Below are 18,740 nucleotides of genomic sequence, written 5' to 3' on the forward strand. Positions count from 1 at the left end.
ATTTAGGTTGAGCCATATAAAAGTAATGTTTTTGGCTTGATGTATAAAAGGACTAATTTTGTATAGATCAATGTGATATATTTCCACTATTTATGAAGTCTCTTCTGCACTTGAATTTAAACATTTCCTTTATTTTTAGAATTTTGTCTACACACATACATAAATACTTTTAAGTTGAATAAAAATGAGAGAAAAAATTATTAACTCCATTTTAATGAGCTGCTTAATATGAGCTATTTTATTGCTGCAACATACACTTGGCATAGAATTTACATGATGTATTATTTCTTTAGGGTGTTTTGTACTAGCATTCTTTTCTAGTTTAACTTCCTATAATTGATAGCATCACATCCTCTGAACGGAAAGCTATTTGACGTACTTTAACAGAAAAGGAAACTCGTTCTTATTCTCTATACATTGCATAAAATTTCAGCAAATACCAATTCTCTGAATGTGATTTGGTTTTTAGAAACTCTCAGAATCCCTAACTCACTTTTAAAAACTGCTGCTTGCAATTGATGATGTTTTTCTTTTTATTATAGAAACTTCAAGTATACAGAGTCAATAGCAAAATGAACCCTATACACGTGGCATTCAACTTCAAAAAGTATCTTTCATGATTAATCCCACTTCATTAGTGCCCCCCCATCCTCTTCCCACCCCCATTCCAAAGTTATTTTAATGAAAACTATGTAAGTATTTCAGGGGTATGGTGGACTTGTTTTGTTAATTTGGCCATCAACACCCCATTTTATCCTATTTCACTGACTTTATTTCTATTTTAAATTCACACTTAAAAATATTCAACCCACTTGAAGCATGACTCAAGTGGTGGAGCGCCTGCTTAGTAAGCATGAAGCCCTGAGTTCAAACTCTAGTCTGGTGGAAATAAAAGGAAAACACTCAACCCAATCAATGACGGTCTTACTGTCTACTATGGATCTATCTGTGTTGATATTGTTAAAATAGAAATTGCTTCTTTATACACAACCATCCATGTCATTCATAAATTATATTATGAAATCGTACCTCTGAGACTCTTGGCAGAAATTATACTAGGAAAACAGTCAGATTTTTTTTTAAAAGCGTAACTACTAATGGAATTCTAAAGCTTTTAACAGTATCAGTTATAAAGTAAAACACTTAAATGGATATTGCATAAAAATCCATATACACACGTACCCAAAAAAAAAAACAAAGAAGAAGCAAACAAACCAAAACCCAAAAAAATCCACAGTTTACTCTGGAAGTGTGTTTGTAAATTATACACATGATCCTTATGATTAAGACCACTGTCAAAGTCAAACTTTGTCAAAAGGCTTTTTCACTGCATCTTGTTATCCTTTCTGGTTATGATAAGTTAAACAAAAGTGTCATCAACTCTAATTGTAATGTTTGAAAAACAGGAGGGGCCTGGGGGAGTGGCTCAAGTGGTAGAGCACCTGCCTATCAAGCATGAGGCCTTGAGTTCAAACCCCAGCACTGCAAAAAAAGAAAAATAGGAGGGAAAAAGTACTTTCACTTTGCTATTTATTTTTCCTTCTCTTAGCAAGGAATTTAAGTGGGTAGCCAATAACTGTAGTATACCATGGTCTTTATAATACACAACATATATGGAATAAATAGGAACAGTCTACTGAGAGCAGACTCCATGTAGACAATCATAATGTACATAGATACAAGTGACGGCCACTTGACTCTGGTGCTATCCCAGAGCAGTCAGCACACATCCCTTTTATGACTGTTCTAGAAAGAAGTTTAAATTTAACTTTTCAGCCCAGTAACTTCACACTTCTAACAGAATGAGTCTCCCTTTTGATAATTTTTTTATCATTCTTATTTTATTTGTAGTTTTCCCATTGTATGTGGATTTTTTTTTGCTTTGACTCAAATACTTTTGGTTAAGCAGTATAAGTATACAAAAAGCATATTTTTAAAAATGGTTGAGAATATTTCCTAAATTACTAAGTATGAATTCAAAACTTAAGTATTTAAATTTAAGTATACAAAAATTTTAAAGTATGGTTCAAAATGTTTCTATCTAAGTGCTTAATCTCTTTCTAAATAGGATGCAAAGAAAAGTATGAAGTCAGAATTTATGAACTGTACAAATCCTTAAGAGCAGTCACCCCATCTCCTTAGTACCCTCCAGGTTTCAGGTGAGGAAACCTTCAAGTCACTGGCACTACCAGAGAAGAACACTCACCACAGAGTTACCAGGGCCTCTTTGCAATGCCTTGCTCATTCCTTCCCAAAGCAGGGCATGGCTGTATGGTATGAGTGTATAAGCAGCAGCCAGTCACCTGGCATATCTCCCTGATTCATGCAGGTTGACTAGACTCACCACATATTTAAAGAGTAGGTCCCCATGAACAGAGGTTGGCCAGTGCTACCTGTAATTAGGTGGGTAAGTTTAAATGGTGTAGAACTAAACTTTTTCCCTTCCATTAACTTTGCTTGGCAATAAAGCTGGTATTTTCAACCCTAGCTGGCTGACCTCCAACTCCATCTCTCATTTGGTAAGAACTTGGACAAGGAAAAACCTGATATAATTTACTGACCTTCCCAAAACTTCAAAACCACTTTTTATTATGCAATTATTACAGGCCACACATTAAGCCAAAAGCACTTAACAAATATTATTTCATATAATTTTTCAAAGCCATTTCAAATGGTCCCAAAGTTACACAGCTCAAAAAGAGGATAAAATGAATACTGATGAGTAATTTCTTTGTAAGGCCAGATTCCAATAAAGTAAAAGCAAACAACATCAAAATCAAAATTCTTGGCAAAGAATTTTACTTAATAGTTAACTTAACGATTAATACACTATGTTATATTACAAACTTACTCTCTCTTCAAAAACCTACTCACTCTACAACTATTACTTTCTCCTCTTCCTTCTCAAGGTCTGATTAGCCCCAATAAGGTGACCACTTCCTTCTCGTGGGTCCTCAACACCCCGTAGACCTTGGTTGTCTTCCTCTGTTTTATCTCCAAATTTGGTGGCTCCCACAGGTGTAACCCTAACACTTCTTCTCTATCTCCACTGTCCCCCTATGTGGTCCTATCCATTCTCATCTGAGCATAGCTTAAAGTGCCATCAATACATTGGCAATTCTCAATTCATACTTCTGCTGTGTAACAGGTTTGCTCTCACATGAACATCTGACATTTATATGCTAACAGGCAACTCAAACATGTCCAAAAGAAAGTACCTGCTCTTTCTACACCTATTTCCCAATTATGCCACAACCATCTTACAAACAAAAGTAATGGTACCACCACTCAACTAGTAACTCTAGTAGAAACTGATTCCTCTTTTTCTTCTACACACTCACATTCCCTACAAAGTCTGTTTTACTTTCTTCAATTAATTTTCTCTCTACCAACATCAGCTTGCTCCCTGACTATAAAAAATGGCTCATAACTGGCCTATTTCACCTTTTTCCCAATGATAATCCATTCTCCACAGCCCAGTCAATGAACTTCCACCACACGGTGACTTATTCTTGGTCTAAAAACATCAAACTCTTTTTTAGTCTACAGCCTCTTATATTGACTACCTGTGTGTGGAAAATGCTACCACTAAATCGTGATGTGGCGAGTTCTCTTACAGCACTTCAGTCATAATTCAGATGCTGTCTCAGAAGAAATGCAGATGCTCATCCCCACGACCAGTTACTCTCTACCACATCACAAATTGTAATTACTAAATTCTGTTTGCATTTGTCACCCCTTCTGTTTCCATGAAGGAAGCTTTATTTTTTTTAATAGTGAATAAATCCATAATGAATCCATACTTAGTATATTACTGCCTATTTGTTTAATTGCTCCTAATTATATAGCCTATTAAAGCCCAAGTAGATGAGTTAAACACTGTAAGTGACAATCCAATTAGAAAAGTTCAAAGACCTACTTACGGAGTCCCACAGAATCTGGTTTCCCATTATCATTCTTACTTGGCTGTACAAGTGGAGCAAATGAAACAGCAAGGATATTTTTACTCTCCCAAGTGTTTTGTCCAGTTCGCATAATCTGTGTTAACTACAATGAAAAAAGAGGTAATGTGATTACCTTACAGTTAAAATTTTGTCAAGGGAGTAACTGCCAATGAGAGGTATATTCATACTACTTATACTTAAATGTAACCAAATTACATTAAGATTTATTATAAATTAATATAGAAGGATTAAAAAATATCTGCCATTTAAGATGGATATTTCAGTTCCTGCCTAGCAAGCATGAAGCCCTAAGTTCAAACCCCAGTATTGTCAAAAAAAAAAAAAAAAAAGATAAGATATTTAATGCAAATGGGTCAGTCAAATGTGGCCAGCAAGTCTCCATGTTAGCTTTGAGGTCTGATCGCTTCTACAGGTACAATCCATCCATGCCATTGCCTCACCAAATAAATGTCTGAAATAGGGTCAGTCATCTGGTTAGAGCACTGTACTAACAAAACAGTACTGGAGTTTAAGCTCAGGGCCTCACACTTACTAGGCAGGTGCTCTACCACTATGAGGCACGCCACCGGTTCTTTTTGCTTTTGTTATTATTCAACTAGGTTTGGTGTATTTTTGCCAGGCTGGCCTGGACCACAGTCTTCCTATTTACACCTCCAGCATAGCTGGGTATGGCACATATATGTCACCATGCCTAGCTTCATTGGTTGAGATGGGAGTTCCACTAACTTTTTGCCTGGGCTAGCATCAAACCACAATCCTCCCAATCACCACCTCCCAAGTCAATGCACCCAGCCAACAAAGCCATATTTTAATAATTATACCAAGAAGTTGACTTTATACTCTTCCATGATAGTAGATTCTAACTCTAAGCCCAACTTGGTATTTCACAAACAAATATAGCCACAAAAAGACCAAGAGTTTTATCAACTCAGCAAACACCCATCAATAGTTGTAGGGGAAAAAAAATTAGTTCAGTACACAATTTGTTCAAGATTAATTAATACCCACAATTCATGTTATAAAAAGCAGTTCATTATTGTATCTGACATTTGTATAATTATATAGCGTAAATTTTTTATAAAATATTGATACAAGAAATAGGCCAGGCTAAGTGGTACACACCTATGATCCCAGTACTCAAGAAAATGAGGCAGGAGGATGGGGAGTTCAACAACAGCCTGAGCTATACAGCAGTACCTGATCCCCCCCAAAAACAAAATTAAATTAAAAAATGGGAAACATATCATTGAAGAAAAATAAAAGAACAAAAAATATTGTTTAACTGAAGTTTTAAGTTGGAGATTTTTTTCTTTTTTTTTTGGTGATACTGGGATTTGAAGTCAGAGCCTCACACGTGCTAGGCAGGCACTCTACACTTGAGCCACTCCACCAGGCTTTTATGTTGGGTATTTTCAAGATAGGGTCTCCAGAACTATTTGCCTGGGGTCAACACTATCTTCCTGATCTCTGCCTCCTGAGTAGCTAGGATTACAGGCGCGAGGCACCAGAGCGCAGCTTTAAATGGAAATTTAAACCTTGGAAGTATTCAAGATAACATTTTTCTAGGAACTTTTTTTTATGATGTGGGGGCTCATACATGCTAGGAAAGACTCTACCACTGAGCTACATCCCCAACCCTTGCAGGAATTTTATTTTATTTATTTATTTTTTTTTTTGCAGTACTGGGGCTTGAACTCAGGATCTACACCTTGAGCCACTCTACCAGCCCTTTTTTGTGAAGGGTTTTTTCGAGATAGGGTCTCATGGAACTATTTGCCCTGGCTGTCTTCAAACTGCAATCCTCCTCATTTCTGCCTCCTGAGTAGCTAGGATTACAGGCATGAGCCACTGGCGCTGCTGCAGGAATACTTTTTAATGGATATTTCTATATTCTGTCTTTAAGGTAACTGATAAACAATTTGCTGCAAAGTTCATGGTGATATTCACTTAACCACAAATGACATGTTGTTATGTTAAAGGCTTCCTGAGACATAAACTCCGTAACTATCGTGGTAGGTCCCAGTGGTCTTAGATAATCTAACTCTATTGCACAAACCAGAAGGTGTTTTAAACAGCTCAGACTTAGGTTAATGTGAAGATTAAAGGTATTTCTCTGAGATGCATTTTTATAACTACTAAAGGTAATCTGCCTTTGAAAGGTTCTCCTTTGAGAAATTCATATTCATATATTTATACCTAATAATTCCAAAAAAGATAAATTTAATAATGCTTACAAATAAGCTGAAGAATATTTTCCAGTGTGTCTAGATAGTACTGAATGGAGATTTTAAGATTCACTTATTTTATTAATGGAGTTAAACAGCTCAAAAAAGTACAAAGCAGATTTCTCTTCAGTATGTTCAAAGAACTGAAGAATACTGCAAAATCACTAGCACAGGCAGTCACAATTAGCTGAACACCTTCCAGGTGAGGAAGCAAGGGAGCAGCTTGCAGGAGGCTTCACACAGAGTAGCTGACCATGACTGAATGCCTTAGTCTTCTCTAATCACTGTAGGATTGTTTCTTCATCTGCTTTGCTTAAATAATTAGGAGTCTATTTCACCAGGTGCTGGTGACTCATATCTATATAATCCTAGCTACTTGGGAGGCTGAAATCGAGAGAATGGTGGTTCAAGGCCACCCTGGCAAATTGTTCTCGAGACTCCACCTCCAAAATTACCAGAGCAAAATGGACTGGAGGTGTGGCTCAATCAAGCAGTAGAAGCGCTTGCTTTGCAAGTGCTAAGCCCTGAGTTCATACTTCGGTTCCACTATAAACAAAACAAAACAAAACAAAAAAATACCCCTTTGTTTCATGTTTTCTCTATACCCATCATTGTGAAGAGTGTTTCTTCTTTAAAAATAAAAATATTACCTTTCGCTTTCACTGAATAACAATTCCTGTTGTTAAAATTATGGGCTTCCTTCCTATGATTCTAAGTGAAAGGACAGTAGAAGGTACCTGATCCTCTATAGGCATAACCAGTATGCCTCCAACTTTTAGTAAGATTTTCATGTAGTTTTCATGGTCTTTCTGGACTCCAGCACCACAATAAATTCGATCATACTGATGGCTGTCAGACGCTATCTGGAGGCAATTACCAACCACAAATGCAGGTTCACAGAACTCAAATCTGTATAGAAAAACAAACATTTTTATTCCTTTAAACAAAATGCTAAATCTAAAAAAATTACCATAATCTAGTCCTTGAAATAGTGATGCTACCAAAACTCATTATAAGGATAAAAGTGATTATGAAATTTGATTTAAATATATGTATGAAGTTTAACACTGATCAAATGTATTGTTTTTCATCAGTGATACGGGGTACATGCTTTTAAAATGACCTATTTTGGGTCATACTGAAACCTCACTTATGGCATAAAGAAATGAACATGATCAAAAGCCCTTCCTAACACCAATTTTGTGATGTCCCCAAAATGATGGATAATGATAAGAATCATAAGCGTCAACTATAAGAAATGGCTTCACTTTCCACTTGGTTTCTCCAAAAAAGTTGAGGGCCCAACAGAAATGAGAAGGCCTCATGCAAATACTGTGCTTTGTGACATTTGTGCTGAGAATAACTGTAGCAGAGCTTTGTCAAGAGGTAATAGTGTCCTGACCATAAACTCTGCAATCACTAAGATAGGAGGTTTTCCTAATAAATTTTGGCTGAGCAACATTGTAGGATTGGGACAGAGAACAGAATGAATACTGTTTTTAATTACAACTGCTTTGGCCTCTGTGATCACCCTAAGCAACAGAGAAGCGATGTGCTTTCAAAGTTTATCCAGGCCACTTATTCCTGGTTACAGGTTTGGCTCATGATACACACTTAGGCTTCCACAAACTATTCTATTTAGACTTCTATTTTATTTTTTAAATTTTATAAACAAAACTGAAGATAGACTAATACATAACATATAACTAAACTCCAATGTACATGTAATCTTTTAAACTAAGTTTTGTCCTTTAAGTTGATTATAGTCAATATGATCACAGAAAAATCATGCTATTACTTGAGAATAAAGTAATTTACACTAAAAGTTTTGGCATGCAGTAAAAAATAACAGATTTGAATCACATCATTTTTACCTTGCATAACATATCCTGTCCTTTAGTAATTAACAGTGGACTTATTACACAGTAAGTTTCCATTAAAAAATCACTAAAACACAAATACATTATGAACACATATTCAAAGAAGAGTTCACCAGAACTGTGCCCTGTCCTTATTATATTTCTGGTAGAGGGGAGTCAGGGAAGTGGGAAGGGTTGAGGGATCTGGGAGGAATAAGCAGTGTAAGCTCTCATCTACATCCTTACGCTTCTTTTACTATAATGGCCATCTCACTGCTCACATTTTGCTCCTTACTGCAGAGAATAAGTTCAAACTTCCAGTCATGCCATATGGGGTCTTTATAATTGCTATGATTTGGATATGGTGTGGATGTGTCCCCCCAAAGGTTCATGTCCTGCAAGTTTGGACCCTATCTGGCAATGTTAAGAAGTGGTGAAAACGTTAAGAGGTGGGCCATGGAGGGAGGGGATCAGATCATGGGGAAACCACCCTCAGAAGGGACCAATGTCCATCGCAGGGGGTGGGTTCGGGACCAAAGGACTACATCAGTGTTATAAAGCAAGGCTGCTCCATGTCTGGCCTCTTCCAGACGTACTAACCGCTCTCCAACAAGCTCCTACCTTGTGATGCCACCTGCTATGTTAGGATGCAGCCTAAGGCCCCCATCAGATGTTGCTGCACAAGCTTAAAGTTTCAGCTTCCAAAACTGTGAGCCATAATAAACCTCTCTTCCTTATAAATTATCCAGTCTCAGGTATTCTGTTGTGGCAACACACAATAGACTAATTACCCATTTAGACATTTCCTTACTTTACCCCAACCTGTACAGACTATGCTGTAGTCAGTTTGAAATACTTCCTTCTAATTCCCTATGGGAACCATCACAAATTGTTTTGAAAGCCTGTGTCTGTGTATGTGCTGAAATACCCTTTCCTAGCCTTCTTCCCTTAATAAATTTATGCTAACCCTCAAGATACAGTTCAAATATCAATGTCACAATGAAATCTTAACTCTTTTAATAAAAGTATAAACTTACCTAAGTTAGTAGTCATACTGAATTTCTCATACAACACTATGGCACAATCTCTATTGTCTCAAATATACTGAAAATACTATCTTTTGCTTTTAAGTAATTAGATACCTCTACCAAATGCTTATTACATTTTATTATTAAGCCATGTGATTCCTGGTTCAATAATTTTATCAAATTTGCAATAGGCACTCTTAAAAAAAATTATTGCAGGGGGTTTGGGGGTGGGATGTAGCTCTGTGGTAGAGTGCTTGCCTAGCAAGTACAGGTCCTTGAGTTCGATTCCCAGCACTGCCCAAACAAAAATTGAGTTATTTTCAGTAAATTCTATCTAAAAACTTCATTCTTATCTATGTTCATTTTTAATGTATTAATTTTATAATAATTTAAATTAGTCTCATAATATTCAGGATGAATTTGAGAAGGGAATTTAAGCAATCAAAAAATCTGAATTACCAACTTTCTTTTATCATCAAATCTGTTGAATGAACGCAAAAATATATTTACAGTTTTTTGTTTGTTTGTTTGTTTTTGATACTGGAGATTGAAACCAGGGCCTCCTGGTTCCACTCTACCACTTGAGATCTGCCCTCAGCCCTTTCGTTTGTATGTTGTTTTTAACATTGCCTAAACTAGCCTACAACTCTCAATGATCCTCCAGTCCCTGCTTTTCCTGGTAACAGGGATTTCAGGCATGTGCCACCATCCAGCTTATTTACAGATTTAAAAGCTTCCTACTGACTAAAATACAAGGTAGCTAGCTTACAGAACTATTGCCAAGGAAAACACCATTACAGGCAAACAACTGACAATTAAAACTGCATCTCGTATTAATGATTTTTATATATTTTCATTACAATAAAATAAATTAGAAAGAACTTAGTGCCTAACTTTAAGTTCAAATGTGTCTCTCTACATAAGTTACCTATCAGTAGTAACTACATATTCATTCAGCCAAATACTATTTTCTGAGCATCAGCTTTTGGTACCGAATGGAAATTAAATCGGAAATAATCATGTCTACATCCAGTGGAAGAGACATGCATCAAATAATCACATTCAAAAAAGTATAACTTACAACTGTGATAAGTGCTTTAAAGGAAAGGAATATGACTCCTTAAGATTAAGGATAAAAAGAAACGGAAAGACCTGGGGATCAGAGTAAGCTATGTTGAGAAATCACAACCTGTGATTGAAAGGTAAGAACCGCACTATCCAAGATGGTGGCCACATGAGAATATTAAACCTTTAAAATATGGGTAGTCCAAAGTGAGCTGTGTTCCAAGCATAAAATTCACTTAAGTTTTCGAAAACTTAAGTACAAAAAAATGCAAAATATCTAAATATTTATTTTATATTTTTAAATTAATATATGTACATACTGTTTTGAGGCAGGATAGATCAGGAAAAAAGGCATGGAAAATAGGAGCCAGGAATTCAGAGGTAAACATTGCATTAGTGAATAGCTTGATTAAAAACACAAAGGTACTATTTTCTTTGCTATAAGCACCACAATTCCTCACTAAACTGCAACACATAGTTTAAAAAAAAAAAAAGCATCTCTCTCTCTATGCTACTCTGGGGACTGAACAATATTATCTTAAAAGAAAACAAACAAACAAACAAAAAACCACTTATCTTGGGAACAAAAACTTGGTAAAATGACTCCTTCACTCACAGAAGTGTTTGCTAAGGAAAAATATTTATCTTAAGGTTCATTTATCTAATGAACCCATCCTTTGTTTAAAGGGATGCTCAAGAGGAACACATCTGTGTCACCATGACCCATATTTAGTAAACTGATCAGACTTGTTATCTGGACACAACTGATAATGTCAAAACAGTGTAACACCAAGACTGACTAAAGCAGACCCCGTGCTCTAAACAAAGACAAGTACTTAAACTAAGGGGAGTTTAACCAAACTCCAACTCACTTTCTCACCATAAATATCACTGGTGATTAGAGCACTTGGCATGCCTCTTCTCAGGTGCCCACACCCACATCTGGGTGTGTGCTGTCCTTTTGTTTGCTTACAACTTCCTTGGTCTCTACCTAAATGTGTCCTAAAATTCTTTTTGGGACAACATCACAAACTGGTACCCAAGGGCCAGGTAGAAGCCTCCTCCCTTTGGAGACCTCTTTGGTTCCAGTAATAGTATCAACAGTTACATAAAAGGAAAATACTAAACAACTGCCCTTCTATTTATTATAGATAAATAAGTGCTTCAAATACTCTCTCTTTAACACACTCTTCCCTTTAAAACATTTTCCTGGTGTTTCTGCTATCCCTTTGAATATTTCTTTTGAATTTGATTGTATGTCCATCACCTATAATGGTCCTTAAAATGAACTTATTAAGTAAACCATAAAAGAACCATAAATGCTTGTCTTAACTTTTGTACCTACCAATTTTGAGTATGAACTCAAATTTAACACATTAAACCTGATAATCAAAAAAACTCAAGGCTAGAAAACAAATTTTCCCAGGAATAAAATAACAGAAGAATTACAGGTCTATGGCATTCTCTACAGCAGTATGATGGTTCATGTTTTACTAAATTGATTAGTATTAACGACTATAGCTTCTTGTTACAAAATTCAGAATTTTCAACATGCCAAAAAAAGGCAAAACTCAAATAATGAAAAATACAAAACCCTTGCCTTTAAAGAATAAACCATCATATATTTAAAGATCCCAAATAAAACACCCTTACTGTTCTAGTAAACAACTTGAATGTTTTGCTTTCGAATGGAGATCTAAAAAAGTATTTCAACCTGAAGAGTATTATAAGGATCACTGCAGAGAAAAATCAAACCACCAATAAATAATTTCTACTAATACAAATGAAATACATACTTCTAACAAATGCATATAGCTTTTTGGGGAAGGGGGTAGTGGACTGATCCAAGCCTCAAGCTTGCTAAGCCAAAGCTTACAAGCCAAGCCCCATGCCACAAATGCACATAGTTTTCACACTTCTATTTTTGTTACACTTTCATTTTACATATCAATTTCCTTCAATAGAATACACAGATGTGAAAGCTTACTTGAAATTAAGACAACATTCCAAAATGACCAGACTATTTCTAAATATGAAAATCACAAAAACTGAAAGACATATAACTGGGAGAAAATGTTGGCACTAAAAATATCTAAGAGAAGTTCTATGCCAAATTATACTACCAAAACACTGTAACACTAGTAGTGTAAGAAAAACTTCTACATCTAGGGATTATTTATTATACTTATAACTATGGCTTAATCTTTTCTACCCATAATCCATGGTTCTTTCACAATTAAGAAAAAAGTTCTCAAATTCCAGTTACATTTTTTAAATCTATAAATGGACTATAAGTTTTCCTAACAAAGTAGTTATACATGAGCTTTAGACTTCTTGACTAGGTACACATTTGTGAATCTTAAATGTTTTGTATTCTAATACTGCTACAGCTTATTTTTGTGACAGCATTTAATGTCAATAAATTCACACCAATTAGGTTACAAATGACCAAAATTCTACTGCTGATATTCTTTCAAAAAGTATGCAATTATATTATTTCAGGTAAATGTTTACAAATATGCCAATTCACATGCATAATGAATAAACGATTCATTCAAGACACAAATGACAGCTAGTAATATTATCAGAGTGAATTGTAACTCCTATTGATCCTTCCAAGGAGAGTAGAAAATAAAGCATAATTCTTCCTTAGATTTTTACTATCTTACTTAAGTTTCTATAGTACTATAGAGATAAAGGATATATTTTAAACCACAATACAATTCTGTATAATCTGGAAGACTGTAGAAAAAAAAAATCTAGGACTTCTCAGTTTACAAAATGTTACTATAGTATTTATAAATTTACAAATAAATCAAGTTTAAAAAGTGAAAAAGGAGGTCCAAATTCCATTTTGTTTCACATAAGTCACATACTAAGTGAAACCTGAGAAGGAAAAAAACGGTAGTAAGTCTACCAAAATGGTAATTCACATGTGGTTATTTCAGAATGGTTCAGATATTCTCTCCTAGTTTTTAGACTTAAACTGGGTATTAATTAAATTTTTATGTTTGTAGGTAAGATGAAAATTTGTGCTAACTTTTATTTAGAATAATTCCAAAACCAAAAATAAAATCCTAAAATGTGTGTAATATCCTCAAATTCATTAAGCTTATATACTTCTATTGATTTAAACCTGAAAATCCAATGACTGTTTTTCAGATACTTATGAGGAGGGAAAAATGTCTGGCATACTCTTATTAAAATGTACACTGAAAATCATTTATGAGACAATACAGAGCACACAGATGTCTTGGCTTAGAACATGAACACTTGCCCAAAGAAAGACCAGGATTCTAATCACTTACCTTAGCAGTAGTTTTCTTTACAGCTGCATGTTGCAATGTCTTCATCTTGAGACGTACAGATGATTTCGTTCACAGCAGGGACCTTGCCAACTTGCCCATATAATTCTTTTGATAAGCTGCTAGGAGATCAGGGTGACCTAGCCTTGCCCTGTAGCTTCCCTCTTAGACGGATAGTCTAGGTCTAGGAGCTGACTGAGAGTAGAAAAAACAACATTCCCCTTCAATACACTGTGAAGTGGGGGCTGACAATCTGCACACCTAGTTTATCAGGTGCCACAGGACACTGTCATTGAAATCTTAGACAATTATTCCAATGGAATAAAAGGAATTTCAGGGACATGGGAATGAATCCTACCTTGTTCTCACACCTCCATCCAAAACAACCTGCCAAATGAATCACAAAGCCTTCTTTTTCTTAAAACACTCAGTCTTCACTTTTAAGAGCTATAATAACTAAAACAAAACTTCAGACCTTTCCTTTGGGGGAAAAGACCAAGGGAAATGTTAAACTCTTGATCTCCAAATGTTTATTAGCACCATTCAAAACACCCTGACAATCGATAATTAAGTTACTGAATTAAAATAAAGACTTTTACCTTTTCCAGTGTTTTCTCTTCCAATAGCAAACTCATTTCAGAATAATTTAAACATTATTCAAAGCAGTGTTGAGAGTAAATGCAGTAATTCTTCATTTAAGAAAGCACTAGAGAAATCCACAGGATCAAAAACATTCTCTACATATACTCTAGGAAATGTTACAGGGAAGTCACATATAGGCAAGACTTCAAATATTTCAACAATAATTTCTTCTAAAATGTGTGTGAAGCCATCAAATATTCTCCCATGTCATTTCTTATGGATGTTAATATATACAACTGATAACCCTGATGATTATTTGTAAGGATTCTCCATCCCAATATTTGAGTATTTGTCATGATTAAAAATGTGTTTATCGACTGGGTTTACAGGCTCAAGCCTATAATCCTGGCTACTTAGAAGGCAGAGATCAGGAGGATCGTGGCTGGAGGCCAACCAGAGCAAAAAGCTCATGAGACCCCCAATCTCAACAAATGGCTGGGCGTGGTGGCTCACACCTGTCATCCCAGCTAGTCAAGGAAGCACAAATGGGAAGGACTGAGGTTCAGGCTGCCCCAGGCATAAAGCAATTCTATCTCAAAAATAACCAATGCAGCTGGCTCCAGTGGTTCACACCTGTAATCTGAGACTGCGAGGGCTGCAGCTTGAGACCAACCTGAACAAATACTTTGCGAAACCACCACCTCCAAAATAACCAGAGAAAACAGATTACAGCTGTGGCTCAAGCAATAGCATACCTGCTCTGCCTCAGCCTGTTTTACAAGTGCAAAACCTTGAGTTCAAACCCCAGTCCCACCAAAAATAGTAATAATACCAAGAACAACCACCAATGCAAAAAGGGCTGATGGAATGGCTCAAGTGGTAGAGTACCTGCGTAGCAAGCATGAGGCTCTGAGTTCAAACTCCAGTACTACCAAAAAATAAGATGTGTTTATGGGCTATGGGGTGTTGTGGCTCAGTGGTAGAATGTTTGCCTGGCAAGCACAGACCCTGGGTTCTATTCCCGGCATCAAAAACTACAAATTTACAACTTGCAACAATTTTCATCAAGTTTCTTCTAAACATTATTAGAATGTCAAAATGTACATCTGAAAAATATTTTGAAATAATAATGAATGTATAATGAATCATATATAGCAAAACTTCAAGTATGTCATCATTTTCTTAGCGATGAAACAGCGGACTACTATAGTGATAAAAGTTGGCAGAATACAGAAGCACTGAATTTTCAAATGCAAATCACATGTGGAAAACATACCCTTAACTTAAGATAAAATTAAAATACAAGCTGCTGACATAAGCAAGTATAGTCTATAAAAACATAAAAAATGAGGAGTGTACTCTTTCATTCATCCTCACCCCCAATAGCAATTCAAGCCACACTGTCATTAATGATGAGGATAGGTGTGCTCTTTGATGTAATAAACACCAAAGTGCATTTAGCCACATGAACAGCATTCCTTAACTCTAATCTGAAGAAAATAAAAGATAAAAACACAAAAGTACTCCTTCAGATTTCCTTATTAGGCTAAATTGCTAGGCTGTAATTCATTATTAGCAGCTTATTACTTAGGAACAAATATTAGAATAAATCAATTTTACATAGTTAAGAGTCAAACCAGAACTAAGAAAAAAACTTGTAGACTCAGCCTCTGTATCGAACCCTCATGTTCCCACCTGGGAAATGTAAATACAAATATTGTCTCTAGGATTATGAATAAAGCATTATGAACAAACAGTTAATAATATTTAATGAGTAGACAATGTACATTAGGAATTTCTTCTTCAGCTCACTACTGTCTTCATTACTATATCATGACTAATTTACATGGCCAACTATATACAAACAGTGGTCCTCCATGCATACTACATACATGTATATATAAACTACATACAGGTATGTATATATATATAGAAGCTACTACATCCATACTCCTATAAATAAATGCTTTACTATATACTAGCTTATTTTGCAAATATTTACAGGATGAAAGTTTGTAATTAAAGTTCCTTCAGGTCAAGTAACTACAGCTGGACAGATTACTTTGTTTACTGCCCATGCACAAATATTAATTCATATAATCTGAGCCTCCCAATCTCCTCCTTCCCTCACAAAAGCTAGACATCTAAAATCCTGGAAATCCTCAAAAAAATAAATCCCAAAGACTTAACCAGATCAGAGTGAGCTTTAGAAAAGGATGTTTGGGAGACTATGTGTGAAGAGTATCACAGAGATCAGCAAATGAGGGTTAGCAGCCAAAACTCATCACAGCTTGTTTATGTTGTTGTAAATCAAGTATTACAGGAACACCTCCATGTCCACTCATTTTCTTGGGAGACTATGGCCACTTTTTTACTAAAAGGCAAAATCTATGGTTTCAACAGAAATCTTTTAGCCCAAGAAGCCTAAAAGATTTACTATCTGGTCATTTACAGAAAACATTTGTCAATTTTTTAGAGGATCTTGAAATCAGGTCAGTTTTATTTTATAAAATAATTTCAGTGGATTGAAGAATGTCATAAGTACCAAAGGAATAAATCATACATAAGAGATCTACCTTCTTCCATTTCCCAGTATAGTGAATTCAGAGTAGCAACTCTAGAGTATTTAATTTGCTGATATAGGACTAAGACAGAGACAACTGACAAGTACATTCATTGTAATGATTCTTTTATCTAGAATACTTTCTAGACACAAGACCCAAGCTCTCTACACAAGAATGCATTCGTATTTTAAAAGACCATCTTACATTACATAGACAGTAATGATCTGATTATAGACTACTCAACTCCATCTACCGTACTAGGGGGTTCACTTTGATCTCCAATAGGTGATATATGTAAGAAAACTTTTAAAGTGCATTTTAAATTACAACATGACAATACCTTTGAAAGAAGGACTGATTAAAGAGATCCAAATCAAGGGATAAATAAGACCAGACAAACATTAGGTTTAAGCTACTTATTTTTTCCATCTTAATCAAGAAAAATCTAATAGTAAGGAATACTTAAATTAACAATTAATTTTCTTCAGTTATACTTTATATTTTATTGGTAAAATATATATTTCTATGATCTATACACAAATATGTTGAAACTACTTAGATGAAATATAATGAAACTATTCAGGGGATTTTTAACATTTTGCACAGAAAATTTTCAAGAATTTTTAACTTTAAGAATTAACCTAGAAGGTAACAAACATACACAGGAAATTAATGTGAGTCAACTCCCTGTATAGCTATTGTTATCTCAACTAGCAAAAACCCTTGTTCCTTCCTATTATTGCTTATACTCTCTCTTCACCAAAATTAGAGATAAGGGCAAAATAGTTTCTGCCGGGTATCGAGGGGATGGGGGGGAAAGGGAGGAGGCAGAGTGGGTGGTAAGGGAGGGGGTGGGGGCAGGGGGAAGAAATGACCCAAGCATTATATGCACATATGAATAATAAAACAATAAAAATTTAAAAAAATTATTCCAAGGAAAAAAAAATTTTTAACTTTAATAAGTAGAAATATTATCCCCAAATATCAAGAAAAATTGTAAAGGAGTTATCAAAACACAAGTATGACAGAAAGAAAAATATATCTTTATAGTTTGTTACTACATCCAAATTATGTAAAAAGGAACAAAAAAGAGCCCACTAAATGCCACCACATCCACTTTGATTACTTAACTTCCAACCACTACTTTATGCAAAATGAAACATTTTCCTAGTATCTCATACTCTTTGTATACAATAAATGTTTGTAATCTGAAAACATAACAGTAATATTTCACACCACTGCTTAAAAATTAGGATAAAAATTTTCCTGAATTGTCTTCAGACCAGTTTAATATAATAATCTGTTTCAAAAATAAGTGGTAACACTTCAAAAGTAACTGTGTTATAAGGGCTGGTTAATTATTGTAGCTAAGGTTAAGAAGACCATTAAAAATTACAAAGAAACATTTAGTTCAGTCATACCACTGTATTTTATGAATCATCATTTCATGAATTAAATAATCTTTATAACACCATAAAATAAAACTCAAGAAATACAAGGCAAGGACATTTGATTTTATAATTATAGGAAACAATTGAAAATTTTTATTATTGCATATTAGCTATACAAAGTGAGGGGTTTCATTGTGCTATTTCTGTAAAGCATATAATGTACTTTGATCCTATTCATCCTCTTAAATTTTAGTTGAGACAATATATAGTCTTCAAACTTCTGTTATACAGTAATATTTAAATTATATTGACATAGAATCCTTCAAATCATGCCATATTTTACTGTTTCCCAGAATTATATCCACTTGTCAGCTATAAACTTGAATACTTGCTCCAGTGACTAAAGGCTCTTCCTAAACTGTTCTGCCTCACTAATGATCCAAAACTGAATTACCTGTCTTCGTGTATTAATAGAAGAAATGCATTAATAATATATAACAGATCTTAAATACTTGCTTTTATTAATACATTTATATTTTCTAAGTTCAAATGTATTCAAAAAGCCCTTATCTGTATATTAAGTTTCAAACAAAAAAGGACATATTTCACAGAAATTCAATAAATTTAACAAAATTCCAATAATTAAAAATGTTCACATCTTAAACACCATGGGACAGAAAGAAATGATAAAAAACAAAAAAGGATACTAAAACTGAATCCCAATTTCCATCTAATAATTTGGAATAAAAAGTCTGT

The 18,740-nt window shown here is 34.8% G+C and overlaps 1 protein-coding gene across 14 annotated transcripts in view; it reads right to left on the reverse strand.

Moving 5' to 3' along the window:
- The window catches only part of Pcmtd1 (protein-L-isoaspartate (D-aspartate) O-methyltransferase domain containing 1), a 246,183-nt gene that overhangs the window by 176,015 nt on the left and 51,428 nt on the right, over positions 1-18,740 (reverse strand). For 9 of the 14 annotated variants that reach the window (XM_074068523.1, XM_074068522.1, XM_020182621.2 and 6 more), the window contains 2 exons: positions 6,928-7,099; positions 3,924-4,047 (listed from right to left, as the gene is read on the reverse strand). In XM_074068523.1, the coding sequence (XP_073924624.1) occupies positions 3,924-4,047; positions 6,928-7,099 (296 nt within the window). Of the gene's footprint in view, positions 1-3,923; positions 4,048-6,927; positions 7,100-8,670; positions 8,810-13,450; positions 18,623-18,740 lie in introns of those variants that run through there. The other 5 variants (XR_012446311.1, XR_012446310.1, XM_074068527.1 and 2 more) reach the window with 4 other exon arrangements.

This window comes from Castor canadensis, chromosome 3 (assembly GCF_047511655.1).
Source record: "Castor canadensis chromosome 3, mCasCan1.hap1v2, whole genome shotgun sequence".
NCBI classification, from domain to species: domain Eukaryota; kingdom Metazoa; phylum Chordata; class Mammalia; order Rodentia; family Castoridae; genus Castor; species Castor canadensis.